This window comes from Macaca fascicularis, chromosome 6 (genome assembly GCF_037993035.2).
Source record: "Macaca fascicularis isolate 582-1 chromosome 6, T2T-MFA8v1.1".
In the NCBI taxonomy this organism is placed as follows: Eukaryota; Metazoa; Chordata; class Mammalia; order Primates; family Cercopithecidae; genus Macaca; species Macaca fascicularis.
This window is the reverse complement of record NC_088380.1, coordinates 37328859-37351718: the sequence shown is the minus strand read 5'-3', so window position 1 is coordinate 37351718 and position 22860 is coordinate 37328859. Positions and strand designations below refer to the sequence as shown.

Sequence of the window (22860 nt, the reverse complement as noted above, 5' to 3'; positions counted from 1 at the left end):
CGGGTTCACACCATTCTCCTGCCTCAGCCTCCCGAGTAGCTGGGACTACAGGCGCCCACAACCGCGCCCGGCTAATTTTTTGTATTTTTAGTAGAGACGGGGTTTCACCGTGGTCTCGATCTCCTGACCTTGTGATCCGCCCGCCTCGGCCTCCCAAAGTGCTGGGATTACAGGCGTGAGCCACCGCGCCCGGCCTAGAGTATGTTAATACCAACAGCCTAACATCTCTGGTATGACATTATAGATTTTCCATATTTAATATTGTTCTATTATAAAAATAAAATATATTTATAAAATATAAATAAATTAAAAAAGACTGTATGAAAAATATAAAGCATAACAACAACTTCCTTAGGTGCCATAAATGGACCTCTGTTAGAGGCTATTGGCTCTCAATTTTGGAGAATGACCGAGGTTGACTGTTGTTCCTCAATAATGTGCATTAGATGGGAAGTAATGTTAGTCTTTGTGTGCTTCGAGCAATGTTATCGATTTTTATATTTATTATATTATAAACGACAGACATGTTCAGGACCCAAAAGATAGTAAATTTCTCAAAGACAGGAACTCTGCTTCATTCATTCTGAGATCTTAACAATAGCTATAACATTTAGTAAGCATTTACTGAGGGTTTGGCTTGAGAAGTTTACAGCAAAATGGAACCTGAACTTTATTTATAATATGTCAGACCTGATGTTTATAGATCACTTGCTACAAATAGAACATATATCTAAGTAAATGACACAGTTGATCTGTCAGTGAGAATGTGGTTGACGCATGTGAATTCTAAATTTAAAGCACTTAATGTTTTATGTAAGACACAAGAATAAGACAGCTCTATACTTACACTACATTTAGTGGTAAGGTATGGTTGCATAGTCATTGCATGTTTAACCATGAGCTGGGGTCTTATTTTGCTGAATAAGAACAAAGTGGTTATGCAAGCTACCAATCTTCCAGAATTCACACCTTTATTGTCAGAATCTGGAAAAACAAACAGAGAAATAAGACACTAAAATATGACAAGGTAGTGGAAATTATACAGAATATTATTTAAATTAGTTAATATTATCCCCTAAATAGGTCCAGTATAGTCCTCAATATAATGAATTAGTAGTTCTTATGACACTAGACTTTCTCCATCTCATTTTTTCTTTGGTATAGAAATCACATACTCTCAAGATAAAGAACAAGAGGCCATGCTCTCTATAAAAGGCAAGTTTTATACTAATGGAAATTGGGAAGTTTAGGGATGGGCTTTTGGGAATACATGTGGTATTGGTTATATCTAAAATCAATGGGCTGGGTGTGATGGCTCACACCTGTAATCCCAGCACTTTGGGAGGCCATCACAGGAAAAAGGCTTGAGTCTAGGAATTTAGATCAGCTTCGACAACACGGGAAAACCCCAGCTCTACAGAAAAATAAAAAATTTAGCCTGGTGTACTGATGTGCACTTGTAGTCTCAGTTACTCGGGAGGCCGAGGTGGGAGGATTGCTTCAGCCCAGGAGTTCTAGGTTGCAGTGAGCTATGATTACACCACTACAACCCAGCCTGGGTGACAGAGTGAGACCCTGTCTTTAAAATAAAAATAAAAATAAAAAAGGAAGTGAATGTGGGGAAAAAAAGCTAGCAATTTAGCTGAGGTGAAACTGTTTAAGGGTACTGGGAAAAAAAGAGATGATGCTGTGGTAGAAGAATGTTAAAAAATGGGAGCAACAAACAGAAATTGGAAAAATGCTGTAAGACAGCTCTAAACAAAATGCTGTTCAGGTGGGAAGAAAATGTTGCTAATTAGGAAATACACTGGTTCTTAGGAAACAAATTTTTAGAGGAAATTAGCAACTTTTTAACATTAAGGGACATCAGTATCACCCCTAAATTCCAGGATGGGGAAAAATAAAAAATCGGAACAAGGAGATAAAAAAAAAGAGGTACACATGGAAAAAAAAAAAGACTGCATAAAAAATATAAAGCATATCAACAATTTCCATAGGTGCCATAAATGGACAGCTGTTAGAGGCTACTGGCTCCCAATTTTGGAGAACAACTGAAGCTGATGTTGTTCCTCATTAATGTGTGTTAGATGGGAAGTAATGCTAGTCTTTGTGTGCTTCAAGCATGGGTATCTATCTAACTATCCATCCATCTATCTATATATTTGTTTGAGACGGAGTCTCGCTCTGTTGCCCAGGCTGGAGTGTAGCGGCGCGATCTTGGCTCACTGCAAGCTCCGCCTCCTGGGTTCATGCCATTCTCCTGCCTCAGCCTCCCAAGTAGCTGGGACTACAGGCGCCCACCACCATGCCAGGCTAATTTTTTTGTATTTTCAGTAGAGACGGGGTTTCACCGTGTTAGCCAGGATGGTCTCGATCTCCTGACCTCATGATCCACCCACCTTGGCCTCCCGAAGTGTTGGGATTACAGGGGTGAGCCACCGTGCCTGGACCAATTTTTATATTTCTTAAGTAATCATTTATTTATAATTGATTAAAAATTTCAGATTTGTGATTGGTAAATAACATGAGAGGGAATATAAAATATTAAGTACTTAATTTGTGATTTTAAACATTTTAATAAATTTATAGCTCAAGATTAAGCAAACTTTATGTAACAAATATAAATAATAAATATTAGGAATGTAATACAAATCTTTAAAAAACATTTTTTATAATAGCTAAAACAATTTCATTTTGAGAGATAATTTTATATGACTTAGAAGATACCAGCTTTGTGATGAGTATCATTAGCTAGATACATATTAGCCCCTGGATTTTTACTCCTATTCAATGACATCTAAAATTATAATATGCTATTAAAAGATACGTGGAAGAGGTGAGGCCCACGCTTTTATTACAATGCTCTAGATAATCTTAGTCAATCATAACAATATAATCTAGGATACAACATCAAACAGATATCTATAAAACAAAAATGTATTTCATTTAAAAGTGAAGTAATCATTAGCCAAGCAGAGCCAGAGGGAAAAATGAGAAATGTGCTCAAAATATTTAAAAATATCTTATAAAATCAACTAAAGATCAATATATATATAAAATGTCTTACCAGCTAGAGATTCCTCATATTTAAGAATGTGCTCAACTAGGTTATCAACAAGTTGAGTACAAGCTTTCTTCACAGGTTTATATGAGGAATCCTCTTCGGACTTCAACAACTATACATATATATATACAAAAAAAAAATCCCGGTATAATTATTCACTAGGCAATAATAAGATAAACACATTAAAAGTGTCCATAAGTAATATACTTTTCAATTTGTCATTAACAATTTAGTACTCAAAGTGCAAATTAATAAAACAAAAATATATATGTTTAAAAATATAAACCAGTAATTTACCAATACTTTCAATTTTACTACAAAGTACTTAAATTGCTGTGTAAGACCTAAGGTAAGATGTGAAAGATGCAGAAAAGATGAACTTCCCTTTCTCCCTATTCCAATCAAAAACATAGTATCACACAATACTAGCTGAATTATTTTAAATAATTAATAACTGCATCTGAATTGCATCTTAAAAGGCAATTATAAAACATAAGGGTAGATTTCTGCATTATCCTTTGCAAAATCACAAACAATGCTAGAAAAGTGTTATGAATAATGAGATGAGGATAGAGATCATTCTAAATATAGCTAAAAAGTAAAACCAATCTAATCTTTCATAATCAAAGGTCAACAGAAGAGTCATAAGGTATATATGTTTCGCTAAGAAAAGCTAGCTAATATAATTCTGAGGATACTGAAGGAATCTAAATGTGTATTTGATTTCTGTGAAGAGTTCCACTGCTGTTAAATATAACTTTCTCTGCAATAATGGAAATGTTCTATATCCTTGCTGTCCAATATGGTTTCCAAGAGTCACATGCAGCTATTAAGCACTTGCAATGTACCTACTGTGATTGAGGAATTAAAATAAAATAAAATAAAATAAAAATTGAAATTAACATTTAAAAAAATGCATGTGGCTTATAGCTGGGCACAAGCTTGGGCAGCACAAGCTGAAACTTTCCCTATAAGATACATAAATGATTAAAACAACTGACAGCAACCAGAGTAACATAACACACACACTGCCCCTTTTCCTCCAATTTAAAGAAATAAAGCAGACAGCTTCAATGTACTAGGTTTCAACTATGAACTGCAAATTCTTCCTGCCCCATTCTCCAATTTCCTTAAAGCAGCTATTAATATCACATTCTAGTTTGATCTTTTCTGAGACAGGGTCTCATTGTCACTCAGGCTGGAGTGCAGTGGCACAATCAAAGCTCACTGCAGCCTTGACCTCCCGAGCTCAGTCTCCCATACAGCTGGGACCACAGGCGTGAGAAAACACGCCCGGGCTTATTTTTGTATAGTTTATAGAGATGGAGTTCTCTAAGTTGCCCAAGCTGGTCTTAAAACTCTTGGGCTCAAGTGATCCACCTCCCTCAGTCTCCCAAAGTGCTGGGATTATAGGCATGAGCTACCACGCCCGGCTTAGCTTGGTCTTTTATTTAATGGCAGGAGTAGAAAACTACCCTCTCTCATCCGTGGTATTCCTTTTTCATTTCCAAGGCTTCAGGTACACACAAAAGAATTAACCATAAATTTTGATTCATGACACACCATTGCCACTTGTATATGCCCTTTTAATTTACTAATAAATAATGGCATAATTTGAATCCAAATCAAGAACAAGAATAATTTTAATATCTCATATCTCCCAATGTGCTCCTTCCCTTATCCCATTTTCCTGTTTCACATGTAAGGTAACCGCTATCAGAAAATTTATCATCTCCTTGTTTTTAAAAAAAGTATAAGCTGTATGCTATTTATAGTTTTCTTTGATTTTCCACTTTCTAAAAAGGTAGTATACTTGATGTAGTCTTCTGAGATTTGCTTTTTTCACTCAACATTATGCCACTATGATCTAGGTTGTTGCATACAGCTGTATTTTACTGATTTTTCACTGCTGTACAACACCCCACTGTCTGCCTATATCTTAATTCATTTATCCACTCTTTTGTAGATAGGTTAATCCCAATTTTAGTACAACTAAGCATTCTTGTATATGCCTCCTGATGCAAATATGCAAGATTCTTTTGTGTGTATATATACTTGAAGTCGAACTGCTGGGTCATTGGATATATGCATTGTTCAATTTCACAAGATAATGCTTTTATGAGATAATTTTATGAAATTGTTGTTTTTCAAAGTGGCTGTAATATTTTCTCAATTATCATCTGTATTAAGAGATACTATCTGATCCCTCTTTTCCATCACTTGTGATGGTCTGACTTCTCTATTTTTGTCAATAAAATGGTATAGAAAGTGGTATTGATTTGTATTTCTTACTTTACTAATGGGGTTGAACACACTATAGGCCCTATATGCTATTTTCTCCATGAAATGCCTATTAATGAACTTTACCTATTTTTCTACTGGGACTCTTGACTTATAATGGTTTTGTAGGAGAGGAGTTCTTATGTATTTATTCTTGATATTAATTGTTGATTACATATGTGCCAAATATCTTTTCCCATTTTGTGACTTGTATTTTCACTTCAATCTTTTAAGGTTAATGGTTTTTGTGACTTGTTTAAGACATCCTTTCCTACCCAGAGACCAAAAATATATTCAGGCTGGGCATGGTGGTGCATGCTTGTAGTCCCAGCTACTCAAGAGGCTGAGGTAGAAGGATCACTTGGGCCTAGGAGTTTGAGTCCAGCCTGGGCAACACAGCAAGACCACGCCATTAAAAAAAAAAAAAAAAAATATATATATATATATATATATATATTTATATATATTTTATTTTGTGTTTATACAAAATAAAATATGTACTCAGCAATAAATATAAAATATAAAAATAAAAATATGTAACTCCATTACATATATATAATTAAAAAAATTTTTTCTCCTATATTTTATTCTAAAATTTTAAAGTTCTCCTTTAATCTATATGGAGTTGATTTTCCAGTTGAAGTAGGTTTCTCTTTTTTTTTTTTTAATTCTTATGGACAGTCAAATAGCCCAACTCCATTTACTAAACAGTCTATCTTGTCTCCATCATCTGCAGTGCCACCTCCGTTTTATAGCAAGCATATTCTATTTGTGTAAGCCTGTTTTCTGGGCTCTCTATCCTGTTCCATTGTTCTATTTAGTACTGATCTACTTATTACTGCTGTTAATTATGTAATGTATCTTTGAAAATAAGTCCCGATATTTTGTAAGGCAAGTCAGTGTTCCAGCTTTTGCAGAAATTATTTTTATCTTTTCTCTGCTTTTCCATATACATTTCACAATCACCTTGATATATTTTATTCATGATTTTGAAGAAAGCTCACAGTTTCCCATTTTGCATTATTTTCATTTTAGGTTTTATAGTTTTATCTGTCAGATTAAGGAATTTACATTTTATCCTCATTTATTACAAGTAATCATTCAAGGATATTGAATTTTATCAAAATTTTTTCTTGCCCACTCTGAAATGATTTCTTCTACTTTAATGTTAACCTACACACATATTAGCCATGCACTCATAATATAAAAGAACTAATCAAAGTGCATAAAATTTTTTTAAAGTATAATTTAGTTTGCTCATTTAAAAAATACCTTTTAAAGGTACCAACATTCCCAGTGATATAGGTACATTTTTACACCATCTTAATATTTTATTATGAAAAACTTCAGCCATACAAAAGAGTTGAAAAAAGTTTTATCATGAACACTCTCTAACCACCATCATCTAGATTCTACCATTAAAAACATTTTTTGTGAGACAGGGTCTCACTCTATTCCCCAGAAGAAAGTGCAGTTGCATAATCACAGTTCACTGCACCCTAAAAATCCCAGGCTCAAGTGATCCTCCTGCCTCTGCCTCCCAAGTAGCTGGATCTACAGGCACAGGCCACAACGCTCAGCTAATTTTATTTATTTATGTTTTTTAGAGATGGGGTCTCAGTATGTTGTCCAGGCTGGTCTAAAACTCCAGGCTTCAAATGATCCTCCTGCCTCAACCTTCTGAGAGGCTGGGATTCCGGGTGCAAGCTACTGAGCCTGGCTCCAGGATCCTGCCTTTAAGACTTTATTCTGCTGGGATGAACACACACACACACGTGTATACATGTATGCATATGCATACACACACACCTATATCCATTTTACTTCCAACACATTTCAAAGTAAACTGGAGACTTCAGTATACTACCCATTTTTTCCTTGAGATAAAACGTACATGCAATAAAATGCACAAATTTTTAGTGTATATTTGCTCAGTTTTGTCAAATGCATTTACCATTGTAATTCAAGTTCACCAAGATACAGAACAGTTGTTCTCAATCTTTAACTTATATCTGAATCATCTGGAGAGAGACTGTTAAAATACAGAATTATGGGCTCTACCCTCAGAGTTACTGATGAATTAAGTCTGGAGTAGGGCCTGAGAATTTGCATTTCTAATAAATCCCCAGGTAATGCTGGTAACTTTTAGAACCACTGATAGGGACGACTACTATCATCCCTGAAATTTCCCTCATGTCCTTTCCCAGTCAATCCCCAGCTCCCTGCAGCCACTCTTCTGATTTTTTCCAGTATAGATTAGCTTTACCTCTCCTAGAATTTTGTATAAATGGAATTATAGTATGTACTCTTCTATGTAAGGCTTCTTTTACTCTGCACAATGTTTTCATTATTTATCTATGTTGCTGTATGTTTTGATAGTCTGTTCCTTTTTGATGTGGAATACTATTAAATTGTATGGAATCATCATAGTTTATCCATTCACTGGTTGATAGAGATAAAATATTTCATTGTAAACTCAGAAAGATCTTGCTCTGGATTACAAAGGACAGGAACAGATGAAACATGGGTAACCCTTAACTGTTTTTCATTGCCTGTATTTTCCTTCCAAACTAAAAAAGGGTCAGTCTCAGATTATAAGTAAGTAAAATGAATGGCATTGTAAAATCTATTTTTGTGTACCCATCACAGGGCTATGGATGTGTTTTTTGAAGAAGACTGTCATGAAGAGCTACTCAATTTATGGTAGTGGTTTAAACTAACTGGAGTACATTTTAGAAACAAAAAAAATGTGAGGACCTTCATGACAGAAGTTATTCTTCCACATCCTACTGAAAAATGCCAAAAAACTATGAATTGTTAAAGGTTATAAAGGAATGATAGCGCCATACATTTAAAAATGATACACTGGCCGGGCACGGTGGCTTGCACCTGTAATCTCAGCACTTTGGGAGGCCAAGGCGGGCAGATCACCTGAGGTCAGGAGTTCAAGACCAGCCTGGTCAACATGGTGAAACCCTGTCTCTACTAATACAAAAAAAGTAGCTGGGCGTGGTGGTGGGTGCCTGTAATTCCAGCTACTCAGGAGGCTGAGGCAAGAGAATTGCTTAAACCCAGGAGGCGGAGGTTGCAGTGAGCAGAGATCACACCACTGCATTCCACCCTGGGCGACAAGACTGAAACTCTGCCTCAAAAACAAAAACAAAAACAAAAAAGATATACTAAGCTTGAGTAATACAGTGACATCCTGTCTCAAAAAAAAAAAAAAAAAAAAAAAAAGCAAAAGAGGCTAAACATGGTAGGGCATGCCTGTGGTTCCAGCTAAATGGGAGGCTGAGGACAAAGGACTGCTTGAGCCAGGGACGTTGAGGTCACAGTGGGCCATGATGGTGCCACTGCACTCCAGCCTGCATGACAGAGCAAGACTCTGTCTCCAAAAAAAAAAAAAAAAAAAAGATATACTAACATAATTATTTAGACAAGGAACAGAGTTTAGTACATGTGGGAATTTGAAGCTATTTCAGTAGTACTTCAAGTTTCCCTAGAAAAACATATTCAATAATTGGGGAGAGTCAATGATCTACAAAAAACAATCAAGAACAACAAAACCCCCAAAACCCAATCCAAAAATAAAAATTAGAAATATCTGAAATTGGACTGAATGCAATGCATGTAATGTGCTCATGTAAAAATAGTAAGCATGTCAATTATTCTAGACTCAAGAATTTGTAATAACTACAGCAGTCCATTCTTTATATCCTTCCTAGCTTCTCTTAACATTTATGCATACGTTATAATTGCTCAGAGGAGTTATGTTTCTATCATATATATGTGTGTGTGTGTGTGTGTGTGTGTGTGTATATATATATTTGAGTTTGCTTTCTTTCACTAAAGCAAACTCTGCTAGTATAAGGAAATATATCACAAAGTTACAGTATCATTGGTAAACTAAGTTGTTGGCAGAAACTAAAGTAGGAAAGCAAAGAACAGGGAGCATCAATAGGATGGATAAACTAACTAACTAAATAAATGGGACTAGAGAATAAAGATACAAAGAATGTACAAGTAAAACTATCATTGCTAAGAGATTATAAAAATGGTCATGTCCCTTCTGCTTCTAATTTGCTAATACAGGAGGATATTATTTTAGATTCTTTTTAGTAATCCTAAATAGTGACATTTCTGATAGTTACACTGAATTCTTACTTGATCATTTATAATAACTATCAAATGAAATATATGATTTAGAGCCTTTTAGAAATCATGATGTACCTTTTGGGATGGCTGACATAAACTTGACTAAGGTGGTCATAAGGCTCTGTGATATAGAGCTAATTATTTGATTTAGGAAAGAAATGATGCCAAATATATCATGTAAAAATATGAAATGAAAAATGATTTAAGAAGACAGTCTAAGATTTACACATTGAAAACACCACGAAGGTTTTTTAAAACAGATATCTTAAGAAAGTAATGTACTACTTTTACCACCACACCAAAATGGCTAAAGTTTTTTAAAAAAGACTGACAATAACGAGAATTGGTGAGGATGTGGAGCAGCTGGAACTTTCACACACTGATAGTGGAAATGAAAAATGGTTTAGTAATTTTGGAAAAACATTTTGGCAGTTTCTCACTCACCATATGACCCTGTAATCACATTCCTAGGAATTTACCCAAGATAAATGAAAACATACAACTGCATAAAACCTTACACACCAATATTCACAGCAGCATTATTCATAACACCCCCAAACTGGAAAGAACCCAAAAGTCCACAAAATGGTGAATAATGAAATTATGATATATCCATGCCATTGAAACTACTCAGCAATAAAAAGGTATATTAATATATTAGCAACAAGAATGAATCAACATTCTAAGTTTAAAAAGTCAAACACAAGATTGCATACTGTATGATTCCATTGATATGAACTTCTAAAAAGGTACAACTATAGTGACAAAAAGTAGATCAATACTTTTCTAGGGCCAGGAAGAGAGGATCAACTGCAAAAAGGCATGAGGAAGTTTTTTAGGGTAATATCCTGTATGTTCATTGTGTTGGAGGTTACATGACTGTATATCATCACTTAAATTCATCGAAGATCAATCACTGAAAATGGGACAACTAGACATGTGCTTCCTGCTGTGATGCAATAATATTCACCACCACCTATGAGGTATTTGTCTCCCAGATTAAAAATTGAACTTTAATCATATTAAGCCTCTAGATTTCACTAAGAGTTTACTTGAAAACTGGTGGATGGAGGAACAACTTAAATGACACCAGAAAAAAAGTGACCTATTAAATCCAGAATGTGGGAGATTCTACAGAAAAACATACAAGCGGCATGAGAAAAGGGAGATAAGGGGCAAACTATTATAAGAGACTTAAGAGTATATCAACCAAAGCAACTGCAAACCAACTATAAAAATACATTTTTGAGACAGGAAAATATGAACACTGAATAGGTATTAGTTATGGAATAATGCATTACTATTTTGATATAAATGATAATATTCTTTTTTTTTTTTTTTTAAAGTCATTATCTGCTACAGATAGATAGATGCTAAAGTATCTATGAGTGAGATAATATAAAGTTTGGCATTTGTTTTAAAAGTATTACAGGCTGGGCATGGTGGCTCATGTCTGTAATCTCAGCACTTGGGGAGGCCGAGGTGGGTAGATCACCTGAGGTCAGGAGTTTGAGACCAGCCTGGCCAACACGCGAAACTTCATCTCTACTAAAAATACAAAAATTAGCTGGGTGTGGTGGCAAGTGCCTGTACCCCAGCTACTTGGGAGGCTGAGGTAGGAGAATCCCTTGAACTTGGGAGGCGGAGGTTGCAGTGAGCCGGCTGAGATGGTGCCACTGCACTCCAGTTTGGGCGACAGAGTGAGATTCCGTCTCCCCAAAAAAAAAAAAAGAAAAAAAGGATTACGGAAAACAAAAGAAGAAAGAAAGAAAAGGAGAAAACCAGATAGGGGAAGGATAGCTATAACAAGACTGGGAAAATGCTGACAATTTTTGAAGCGGGTGATGGATATTTCTGCCTATGTGAAATTTTTTAAAATAAAAAATTTAACAACTCACAGGGAGACAAACATTTCCTTTTATGAAACTTAAAAAAAACCACTAGTTGTGGTTTGACTCTGTACTACTAAAGGAAATTCTATGCATAACATACTAAATCATGTAATTATATTTTTAATGCAATATATTGATACATTTATAAATCTTGCATCTATTAGGTACAGAGATTAAAGAAAAAAATTATCTGGAAAGAAAGTAAGATAGAATTTTAGTTAATGATTCAGAAAACTTACTTCTATGATAGGCAACTGAAGGCCAGGTGCAGTGTGGCTCATGCCTATAATCCCAGCACTTTGGGAGGCCGAGGCAGGCAGATCACCTGAGGTCAGGAGTTTGAGACCAGCGTGGCCAACATGGTGAAACCCCGTCTCTACTAAAAATACAAAAATTAGCCGGGCGTGGTGGCGGACACCTGTAATCCTAGCTACTCTGGAGTCTGAGGCAGGAGAACTGCTTGAACCCAGGAGGTGGAGGTTGAAGTGAACCAAGATTATGCCACTGCACTCCAGCCTGGGTGACAGTGAGAGAGCGAGACTCCATCTCAAAAAACAAACAAACAAACAAACAAACAAACAAACAAAAAAACTAGGCAGCTGAATTAGAGAAATTAACAAAATCATCCAGCCTAACACATTGAAATAAATTTTCCCTATCAAAAGAACTCAAAAGGTTCTTTTAAATCATAGTCAAACAAAACAAAACAAAACAAAATAACCTATTAAATTTTATGTTACCAGGAGTCAAAAGAACACTCACATTTTGAAGGAGTTGCTCAAACCAGTCATATCCAGTATCTCTGCATGCTGCAACCTAAGGGGTGATGAAAAGTATCAAAGTTAGAAATATATTTAAAAATCTGAATAACATACACTTTTGTTATGCTTTAGCCTGAAACATGTTTCAATTCTCTCAATTCAAAAGTTTATTTTTAAATGAAACTATTTTTTCGGTAACACAACCATTTACCAATGTTATAGAACTTTATTCTAAAAATACCTTGGAAAACATTGAAGAAATTAGTTAAATATATTGAAGTTTAATATGGCACTAAATGTTTAAAGTGGCACAAGTTTAAAATGGCACAATAACTTGAACTACAGTCTGTGAGAAAAATCTGTAATATCTTAAACATTAAGAACAAAAATATTTGTTTCTTATTACCCTTCTAGATGGCACATTTTAAAGACATCAATAGAAATTTAGAAGATGATGTAATTGAATATACAGAATTTCTTTTCTTTTCTTTTTTTTTTTTTTTTTTGAGGTATCTTGCTATTATATTGCCCAGGCTGGAGTGTAGCGCCTATTCACAGGCATGATTACAGTATACTGCAGCTTTGAACTCCTGGTTCAAGGATCTCCTGATCCCCCGTCTCAGACTCCTGGGCAGCTGGGATTATAGGCATATGCCACTGTGACTGGCAAAAATTTCTTATATTAAAAACACAAAATGTATAGCTTATGCATAATAAAAAAATTTAGCTAATCTATATTCATAATTTCTGAAAAAAGTAGGCATTACTATCTTTGCAGATTATTACCCTTGGGCGATTGTATCTGTTCTTCCATTTCTCCTTTCCCTCCCTGTTTTTAATTGCTGGAGGAATAGGAAAATCTCAGTATCAGTGTTTACATCAATTAATGCCAAGAAGTAGGGCTATATGGAAACGTCAACGACATGTTACTTGCATCCCTTGAGCATCTCCAGAAATATAAAGTAAAGGCAGCAGTACGAAATGTCAAGATTAATGAAATATCTCATTATTGTCTCTTCCTTCATAAGACACGTAGGCCTCAATTAGGTCTGGATCAACAGTGACCACACCCTTGTTCCAGTCCTTCTTACCACATCGGTAATGTTTAAAATTTTCCTTGTCATTGCTTCTTTGTCATTGTGTGGAGTTGGAGTAAACCAGAGTTTCTGGAATGTTTCATTTACTAATTTCTAGAAGAAAGAGAAATTTCAAATTAACTAATTATAACAAATATGGCAATTTCACAATTCCAAATTATCATTAGGCCCAACACAAAGCTATAAATAACTAATCAAAACAGAAATTGCCAGGAATTTCTGGTATTAATTTCCTCAGTTTTTTCTAAAACTACCAATTTCTCAAAACTATAAAATTTTTCAATTTGGTAAAGATTTTAAACAATACGAATGGGTGATACTATCCCTAGCCTGGAACTTCTTCATACTATACACTCAAATGTTTATGATCAAACTAAAAAATATATTTACTGCTTTTGGAGAAGAAGTTGTTACAGTGTTTGCTAAACTTAAAAAAAGGAACAATTATATATATTATTACATATAAATGTAAATTTACTAATGAATTTAGGACTAAAATTTTTATGTATATATAACAGCTGTACACATTTATGAAGTATATTTGACCTTTTGATACAAGCATACAATGTATAATGATCAAATCAGGGTAACTGGGGTATCCATCACCTCAAGCATTTATCATTTCTTTGTGTTAGGAACATTCCATTTCCACTCTTCTAGTTATTTTGAAATGTATAATAAATTATTGTTAACTATAGTCACCCTATTGTGCTACTGAACACCAAATTTTATTCCTTCTAGGTGTATTTTTGATAACCGTGAACCAACCCCTCTTTATTCAACCCCTCACAACCCTTCCCTCCCTCTGCTAACCATCATTCTATTCTTTATCACTATGAGACAAATTTTTTTAAAGTTTCCACATATGAGTGAAAATATGTGCTATTTTCTGTGTCTGGCTTATTTCACTTAACATAATGAAACAAAGTATCTAATAATTTAGAAAAGTAAAAACATAACATTTGAAAATTAAAATAATCCATGAGAAACCTTTGAATATAATGCAATCTCTATAATAACAATCAATAAATCAATTAACACACACATGCACATTTTTTGAGATGGAGTCTCACTCTGTTGCCCAGGCAGGAGTGCAGCAGCAAGATTATAGCTCACTGCAGCCTTGAATTCCTGGGCTCAAGTAATCTTCCTGTGTCAGTCTCTAGTGTAGCTGGAACTACAAGCATGCTCTACTATGTTTGGTGAAATTTTTAAAAATTATTTTCATTATTTTATTTTTTATAGAAATAGGATTCTTACTATGTTGCCCAGGCTGATCTTCAACTCCTGGCCTCAAGCCATTCTCCTGCCTTGGCCTCCCAAAGTGCTGGGATTATAGGCATGAGCTACTATGGCCAGTCTTAAATAGATATTACCATTGTGGAACTGGTTGGTTAAGATCAGATTATAATAATTAAAATAAAAATCTAGAAACAAAAAAGTATTAAAGTATTTTTCTTAAGTTTATAAACTCACTGTAAAGTTTTTGGATATATTTAAAATCAACATTTAGGTGCAATAAACATTTAACTTATTTTAAACATTAATGAAAAATAAATTTAAAAGTCAACATTACCTTAATGCCCTCTTCATCATTGACTCTGCGAATCATTTTTACACACATTTCTGTGATTTTTGGAAATGTTGGCTGTTCAATACAAATGTCTCTGAGAATCTTTATTACTCTTTTCCTGACACTGATACCAGTATCCTAAAAACAGAAAGGTATTTTTAAGTGTCAGAAAAATTGAGATGCCTTGTGTGTGAAATTAGAAAATACGTATCCACACGCAGTATGTTCGCTATTTGTTAACATGATAAACACATTTGACATATTTGCTCTTTACATGCTTTCTTACTGCTACTATAAATGTGTTATTATATTGTCTTTACTTTTAAAGTATGATATCTAATATATAGAAACATATTTTATAGTTAAGCCCTGGACACAAGACTAGAAGTATACGCTTGTAAAAATTAAATTACAAAACAAACATAAGCTTTAATATAGTGTCTGGCACTTAAACAGCACACGAAGTATCACTTATAAAGTGACTTCATAAAAATGTTTAACCTGAATCTAATCAAACCTTTGGCATTATCTTATGGTTATTTCTTTTTTTTTTTTGAGACGGAGTTTTGCTCTTGTCGCCCAGGCTGGGGTACAATGGTGCGATCTCAGCTCACTGCAACCTCTGCCTCCCAGGCTCAAGTGATTCTCCTGCCTCAGCCTCCCAGGTAGCTGGGATTACAGGCGCATACCACCATGCCTACCTAATTTTTGTATTTTTAGTAGAAACAGTGTTTCACCATGTTGGCCAGGCTGGTCTCAAACTCCTGATCTTTGATGATACACCTGCCTCAGCCTCCCAAAGAGCTGGGATTACAGGCATGAGGCACTGCGCCTGGCCTATCTTATGGTTTGTAAGAGATACAAAACACAAGTTAAATTAAACAAAGCATGGGAAAGTAACAAAGGATCAGGCCTTTTTAACCAGTCAATGTCATATGGGAAGTATGTAAAAAAGAAAAAAAAAAAAGAATATAGTCTTCAATTTTAAGACATGACCCCCAAATGCAACATATTACCTTTGACTGAATTCTGATTCTTAAAAAAGGAGAATGAAAAAACATTTTTAGGACATTGGAGGATCTAAGAACTAGTATTCAGATGATAATAGAGAGTGTTAATTTGGGTGAGATAATGGTTTTGTTTATATAGCACAGTATCATTTTTTTGGTGATTCAAACTGAAGTGTTCACAAGAAAAGCAGTAAAAAATATTTGACTTAAAATAATTTAGCAGAAAGTACAGATGAAGTATGGAGGTAGGTACAAGGGTGTTCACTGTACTATTTTTCCTTAACAAACTTTCATATTTAGAGTTTTAAAAATAAAAAGCATCAGACATGTAGTGTGCAAAATTATTAATCTCCATTATGTGATTTTAGCAATTCCCAAAATATTTTAGGATATTTTACTAGGGTTACCAATACCAGAGTTCATTAGATATTTGGGAATCCTGTGATGGAAGCCCTAAGAAGGAAAAAAAATTTTCCAGCCTTTCTCTAAATTATTTGTTTCTTAACCAAGATTTATGCCTAGTTGAAGCTAAAAATTACTCTATACTTCTGTCACACAATGTTCTGATACTAGGCCAAGGGTGACAAAATAAACTCTTGTCATTGAGATAATACTTGATTTTGTGCACTAGTACATCTATGTTGAGTAAGTCAATATGCCTGCAGTGAGTAGTGTGGAGATTCCACAGATATCTCCTAATGCCAATGTTTCCTTTTATTTTTCAGAAAGATGCTTCAGAGCCAGAGAATTCCATGATGTATGCAGAACTTCTTAAGTTTGCTCTTAAACCTCAAAGAACTTTTGGGCTTAACTTGTAGGTATCTGAGCTCATCATTACTCAGCTTTAAGGAAACAAGAAGATGCACATAAGGCATCCAAAAATATTGTCAGATACCAACGTTCTGTACTTGTCTCTCACTGAAATAATTCTTCTTGTTTATATATATACATACATATATATATACATAAAATCACTCTAGATTCTTGTTCAAAAACATTTAACTATCCCATGTGGTTCCTATCATCTACTCATTGTAAACTGGTGTAATTAAAAAGAAATAGCAACTGAAAAAAGGAATCCAATTATTACCAATGATTTGTTTTATGATACTGCAAGGGCTATTCTTGAAAATATGCACTTGTTTAGAAAGTGGCAATAATTCATAAATTAGACAATATAAATATATAATTGGTACATTTATTTTTCTAGCTTAACACTTTAAAACAAAACATGATACTTGAACGGCAAAATTATATTCATGAATCATTATAAAAATGACAAACATACCAATATTCTTTCAATCAGCATATCATAATACTGTTCAGCAAGCTGAGGTCGACAAAGGACAAATCGACCTAGTAATTCTACTGCTGCTTCTCGGACACTAGTCGAATTATCCATCAATCGTCCATGAACACCTCGTTGCATATCAAGCTAAAGAAAAATGAAGAAAAAAAAGCAATTTATACCTAAATAGAGTGAATATTCCAATTTGAATAGAAAAGAAAGAATCATTTTTGCTCTTTACCCTTGCTAGAATACTGGGGTCTACAGCAACAACCTCAGACAAACACTTCATGGCTTTTGTTCGAACAGCAATTGCATTTTCACCAAGAACTCGTAAGATCTGCCAAGCAAACATTGACATTTTCGTAAATTTTAGAATACATAAAATATAATTTAAAATAGCATGAAAACATGCAAAAGAAAACAAATCTATTATTTACCTCTCTTTATTCTGTATATAAATGAGTAAAGGATCTTTTCTACTGATTGAAAGTGTAACTTAAAGATCAGTACAGGTGTTAAGTATGCAGTCCATACTTTGGAGCCTTTCCTTTATCCAATTAAACCTGTTTTTTAATTGTTATGCTTCATTTGCAGAACCTGTAGCCCCACTAAAACCTTGCTATGTGTAACTTGAATCAAAGATATTTAGTGTCATTTAAATCATAATTTGGTAGTTGAATATTTTGGATCTTATTTTATTATTTTATTTTATTTTTTTGGGATGGAGTCTCGCTCCGTTGCCCAGGCTGGAGTGCAGTGGCGTGATCTTGGCTCCCTGCAACCTCTGTATCCCGGGTTCAAGCGATTCTCCTGCCTCAGACTCCTGAGTAGCTGGGATTACAGGCACGTGCCACCACGGCAGCTAATTTTTTGTATTTTTAGTAGAGACAGGGTTTCACTGTGTTAGCCAGGAAGGTCTTGATCTCCTGACCTCATGATCTGCCTGCCTTGGCTTCCCAAAGTGCTGGGATTTAGTTAAATGTTTTTATAATGTCACTTACTCTACTGACACCATATGTGTGTGCATTCATACAAATATATATGTATCAGTTTATTTGTAAAACAAGAATATGTAAAAGGGATGTAGAACAAGGACTTTTGTTTTGAGATGGAGTTTCCCTCTTGTTGCCTAGGTTGGAATGCAATGGCATGATCTCGGCTCACTGCAACTTCCACCTTCCAGGGTCAAGCGATTCTCCAGCCTCAGCCTCCTGAGTAGCTGGAATTACAGATGCGTGCCACCACGCCCAGTTAATTTTTGTATTTTTAGTAGAGACGGGGTTTCATCATGTTTGTCAGGTTGGTCTCGAACTCCTGACCTCAGGTGATCCACCTGCCTTGGCTTCCCAAAGTGTTGGGATTACAGGCCTGAGCCACTGCACCTGGTTGGACATTTTAATACAAAACCTTAAAACAAACACTACATCTATGATCTTTTGAGTACTGTACTCAACAATGAATGACATTATATACTACTCACAAGCATCCGGAATCAGAAAAATCAACATCACTGTATAAGGAATTCTTGTCCAGTTTACCTGTGTCAAATAAATATCAAAGCTCTGGGCAAACGGCCTCATGGAGGCCAAGTATCGAACAATCAAGCAAGCATCATCGTAGTCCACAGTATCAGAGTTCATCCTGCAACAAAAAGTCATTAAAAATTTATTTTTCTTTTTTGTAACTTAGGTATCTAGATATCAAGGAGATAAATGTAAACTGTTTTCTCCTTGGATCTTACTTTAATGTGCTAAACTGAGAAGGTGTGGTTTTGATAATGCTTCTAAGAAACTTTTTTCGGTTTTCAGCTCGATGCATAATTTGGCCAGTTGTCTCAATTTCCTTTGCATGATGTGTTCCTTCAGATGATTCTTCATCTTTTTGTGATTTCATTGCTTTTTCTGTTTCCAGAGTCGTGTCTCGAAACCACTGGGCTATATAAAATTTACGAGAAAACTGGAAAGAAATTAGACAGACTTGAGCTTGATGAAATTAGCAACAAGATTTCCAAGTTAAGTAATAAAGTTGGAGTGCTCACATTACAGGAATACAAATATTAAAGTTTACTTTATAACAACTCCCATGTGATAAAAACAGATTTTTTTTTTTATTTTTTTATTTTTTTATTTTTTATTTTTGAGACGGAGTCTCGCTCTGTAGCCCAGGCTGGAGTGCAGTGGCCGGATCTCGGCTCACTGCAAGCTCCGCCTCCCGGGTTCACGCCATTCTCCGGCCTCAGCCTCCCGAGTAGCTGGGACTACAGGCGCTGCCACCTCGCCCGGCTATTTTTTGTATTTCTTAGTAGAGACGGGGTTTCACCGTGTTAGCCAGGATGGTCTCGATCTCCTGACCTCGTGATCCGCCCATCTCGGCCTCCCAAAGTGCTGGGATTACAGGCTTGAGCCACCGCGCCCGGCCATAAAAACAGATTTTAAGAAAGCCAGAAAATTTAGAATATCCTAAATGTTAGAAAACTTATTATTTCACTATGTTCCAATACTTAATGATGTCAAGATAATTTGATAAACACAAGTGTATTAAATATAGAATACTATTATCAACTACTTAATCAAGAACAATATCATGACAAAATTAGATGATGGGTCAACTAGGAAAGTTTCTATCAACTGGATAAAATGCTGAAGGTAGAAGAATTCATCTGTTTTCAAATGTTAGTTCTCCAAGAAACACACAAGACAACTGTCACTGAAATAGTTTAACACTGAGACACACCTGTAAATCTGTTCATTTGAATACAAACTGAAAACCTGCAGTATCTGGCTGAATAGCTTAGTGGTATCCCATTTCTTTCAATTACATATCCCATCAGTTAAAAAATAAAATCAAATACCTCTATGTATAATGTTCTCAAATAACAGTTTATAAATTTTGTACATGAACCTCTTATACTAACATTTTGGTTATATTACGTAACATACATGAAATAAAAGTAAAATTATATTTAAAAAATATATAAAAATCCAATAGTTTATTTTTACAGGCTTATAGATCATCTCATGTACCACTTGGCCCATACTTACTCTGAGAACCAATGACCTAGCCTAGTCTCAAAGATCACTTATGGAGAGACTTCCAAATATTTCTCTTGTCACACAATTTTAGGACAGTACAGTATCCTTAACCAGAATTCCATATAAGACAAATCAACCCAAAGCATTCTTTTCTGTTTAGATTATCAAGTATCCCTTTGTTTTGAAGATAAATATTCCAAACAACTTAAGTTTTCCTCTTCATCATCCTACCTCCCAATTTTCTTAAACCCAATTTAAATAAACATTTAATATCTCCAAAAAAGGGGAAAACAATCCTACCACTAGTGAAGGATCAGTCTCAGTGTTTTCATCCAAGTAATCAAGCAAGGCTTTTTGTAATTGTTGGATTTCATCTTCCCCTCCTGAAACCTATAGAATAAACCAAATAAGAACAAAAAAAGGTATTACTGGTGTGCTTTTATAAATCATCTAATTGTAAACACAAATCTCAGGGAAAAACTGGTATTAAAAATGAAAATACAACCACAGTTAACTAAAAGGAAACAGAAAAATAGTATTTCTGAAAAATATTATATATTGGTAGCTGAAGTTTGCCTTTTTTGTTTTACTTTTTTTGAGATGGAGTTTCACTCTGTTGCCCAGGCTGGAGTCCAGTGGCACTATCTTGGCTCACTGCAACCTCTGCCTCCTGGGTTAATACAATTCTTCTGCCTCAGACTCCCTAGTAGCTGTGACTACAGGCATGGTCCACAATGACTGGCTAATTTTTGTATTTTTAGTAGAAACAGGGTTTCACCATGTTGACCAAGCTGGTCTTGAACTCCTGATCTCAAATAATCCACCCTCCTGAGATTATAGGTTTAAGCCACTGCACCCAGTCTTTATTTTTATGAACTACATGTCATTTTTTTAAAAAAAGAGCTCATAGGTAGTTGACATAAAAATGATCAGAAAAATGTGTTAAATCTTCAGAGGTAGGAAGAATTTGCTTTTGGAAATACGCGTTGAGAGTCATGAAAATTTACAAATGATCCTTCCCCTTGAGTTGCACAATGTATAATCAATATAGCCATACATGGCAATAAGAGGTTCCAGGCCCACTTTAAGAAATACAGTAAGTCATCCAGTAACTAGATCTTCGTTTCTACATTACAATTCACCAATAAAAGGAACCAAGATTCCTAGGAGAAACAGCTGATCCCAGTGCTAGGGTAGGGAAGGTAAAAGATCTGCCTGAAACACCTTTTTGTTCTAGAAAGCAAGCCCTCAAATTATGATGGGAACATATCAAAAGGACATAAAAGCCAGCTTCAAAGGGTTCTCATTGATCAAATCTAGGATGATTTGAGCATTAAAATAATGACAGCAACAAATTATAATTTACCAGAGTAGGTACTGTAGTATTATATTAGATGTTAATATTATATTAATGATAATTTTTTGCTTTTGATAATTGTACTATAGATATTTAAGTGAGAGCTCTTGTTTACAGAAATATACACTAAGCAGTGGCTCCCAAGCTTCAGCATTCACTCATTAGAATCACCTGGAGGGCTTGTTAAACCAAGAGTTTTTGATTCAGTAGGTCCAGGGAGGGTCCTAAGAATTTGTATTTTTGTTAGAAATGTACTTGTTAGTTCCCAGGTGATTTTAATATTGGTGCTACTTGTCAAGGGGATCACACTTTGAAAATCACTGCATTAGAGAATTCAGGGGTAAAGAGGGAATCACGTCTGCAACTTCCAAGTGGTTCAAAACAAAATTTTAAATAAATGCATATACAGACACATATACATCTATATTTTGAAAGATGATAAAGCAAATTTTGTAAATTGTCAATAATTGAGGAATTTGCAAGAAGTTTTTACGGGAGTTCTTTGTAGTATTCCTACAATTTTTCTCTAAGGTTGAAATTATTTCAAAACATGAACTATAGCAAAAAAAAAATAGAGGCATTTCTACCAACATGGATATGATTATGAGCATAAAAAAAGACTAGAAAAAAATGAAAACAGAAGTTGTATACAGTAGGATTAGAAATCATTTCCTCACCAGTTTTCTCACATAACTTTATTACTACCACCTTATCCACATTAAAAAAAAAAAAAAAGCAATAAAACACTTTTTCCCCCCATATGAAAACTCTCTAATAAAGTATAAAAAAGCTCTCCTCACATCTCCTTGGTATCAGAAGATACATAACATTCAAAAGTACAAAACAATCTTATTGGGTATGCTAAATCACCATTCAGTAAATTAAAAACTTAAATAAAATTTATGTTAAATCAAATATAAAACACCATTATACATTATTAAGAGTACTTCACAAAAAGAAAGTAAATGATTTATATGAACCATTCAGAAGTCCCTGTTAGACTAAACAATTCGTTCTCGGGTCTTAAAATTTCTCACTGGGGCTTTGAAAAGTCCACTTTTAGAAGTAAAAATCTTACTTTGAATCCACAAAATGAAATGCAAAAGTAATGGAAGGACATCCAAAGAAAATAACTATTATTTATTCCCACAATTTTAATCCTGTATCTTAGTACCTGTTTTAAAATGCGTTCTATAGATCCTTGATCCATTTTGCTTGTAACAGCATCTTTCCTCAGCCGTGCAGCAACGGTTCCAAGGTAATCAAGAGATGCCACTCTTAAAGCCATCTCTGTTGACTTGTTACTGAACTGATGAACCTAAATATCAAAATAGTTTTTGATTTAATA

General features: G+C 34.7%; 1 protein-coding gene across 6 annotated transcripts in view; it reads right to left on the bottom strand.

Annotated features, from left to right (window-relative positions):
- Positions 1-22860, bottom strand: part of NIPBL (NIPBL cohesin loading factor) — a 194153-nt gene that overhangs the window by 27134 nt on the left and 144159 nt on the right. For all 6 annotated transcript variants that reach the window (XM_015451282.4, XM_073993316.1, XM_005556732.5 and 3 more), the window contains 11 exons: positions 22687-22830; positions 20456-20545; positions 18865-19079; positions 18662-18764; positions 17362-17460; positions 17121-17267; positions 14826-14960; positions 13244-13342; positions 12154-12207; positions 3068-3176; positions 848-984 (listed from right to left, as the gene is read on the bottom strand). In XM_015451282.4, coding sequence (XP_015306768.1) covers positions 848-984; positions 3068-3176; positions 12154-12207; positions 13244-13342; positions 14826-14960; positions 17121-17267; positions 17362-17460; positions 18662-18764; positions 18865-19079; positions 20456-20545; positions 22687-22830 — 1332 coding nt within the window. The remainder of the gene's footprint in view (positions 1-847; positions 985-3067; positions 3177-12153; positions 12208-13243; positions 13343-14825; positions 14961-17120; positions 17268-17361; positions 17461-18661; positions 18765-18864; positions 19080-20455; positions 20546-22686; positions 22831-22860) is intronic.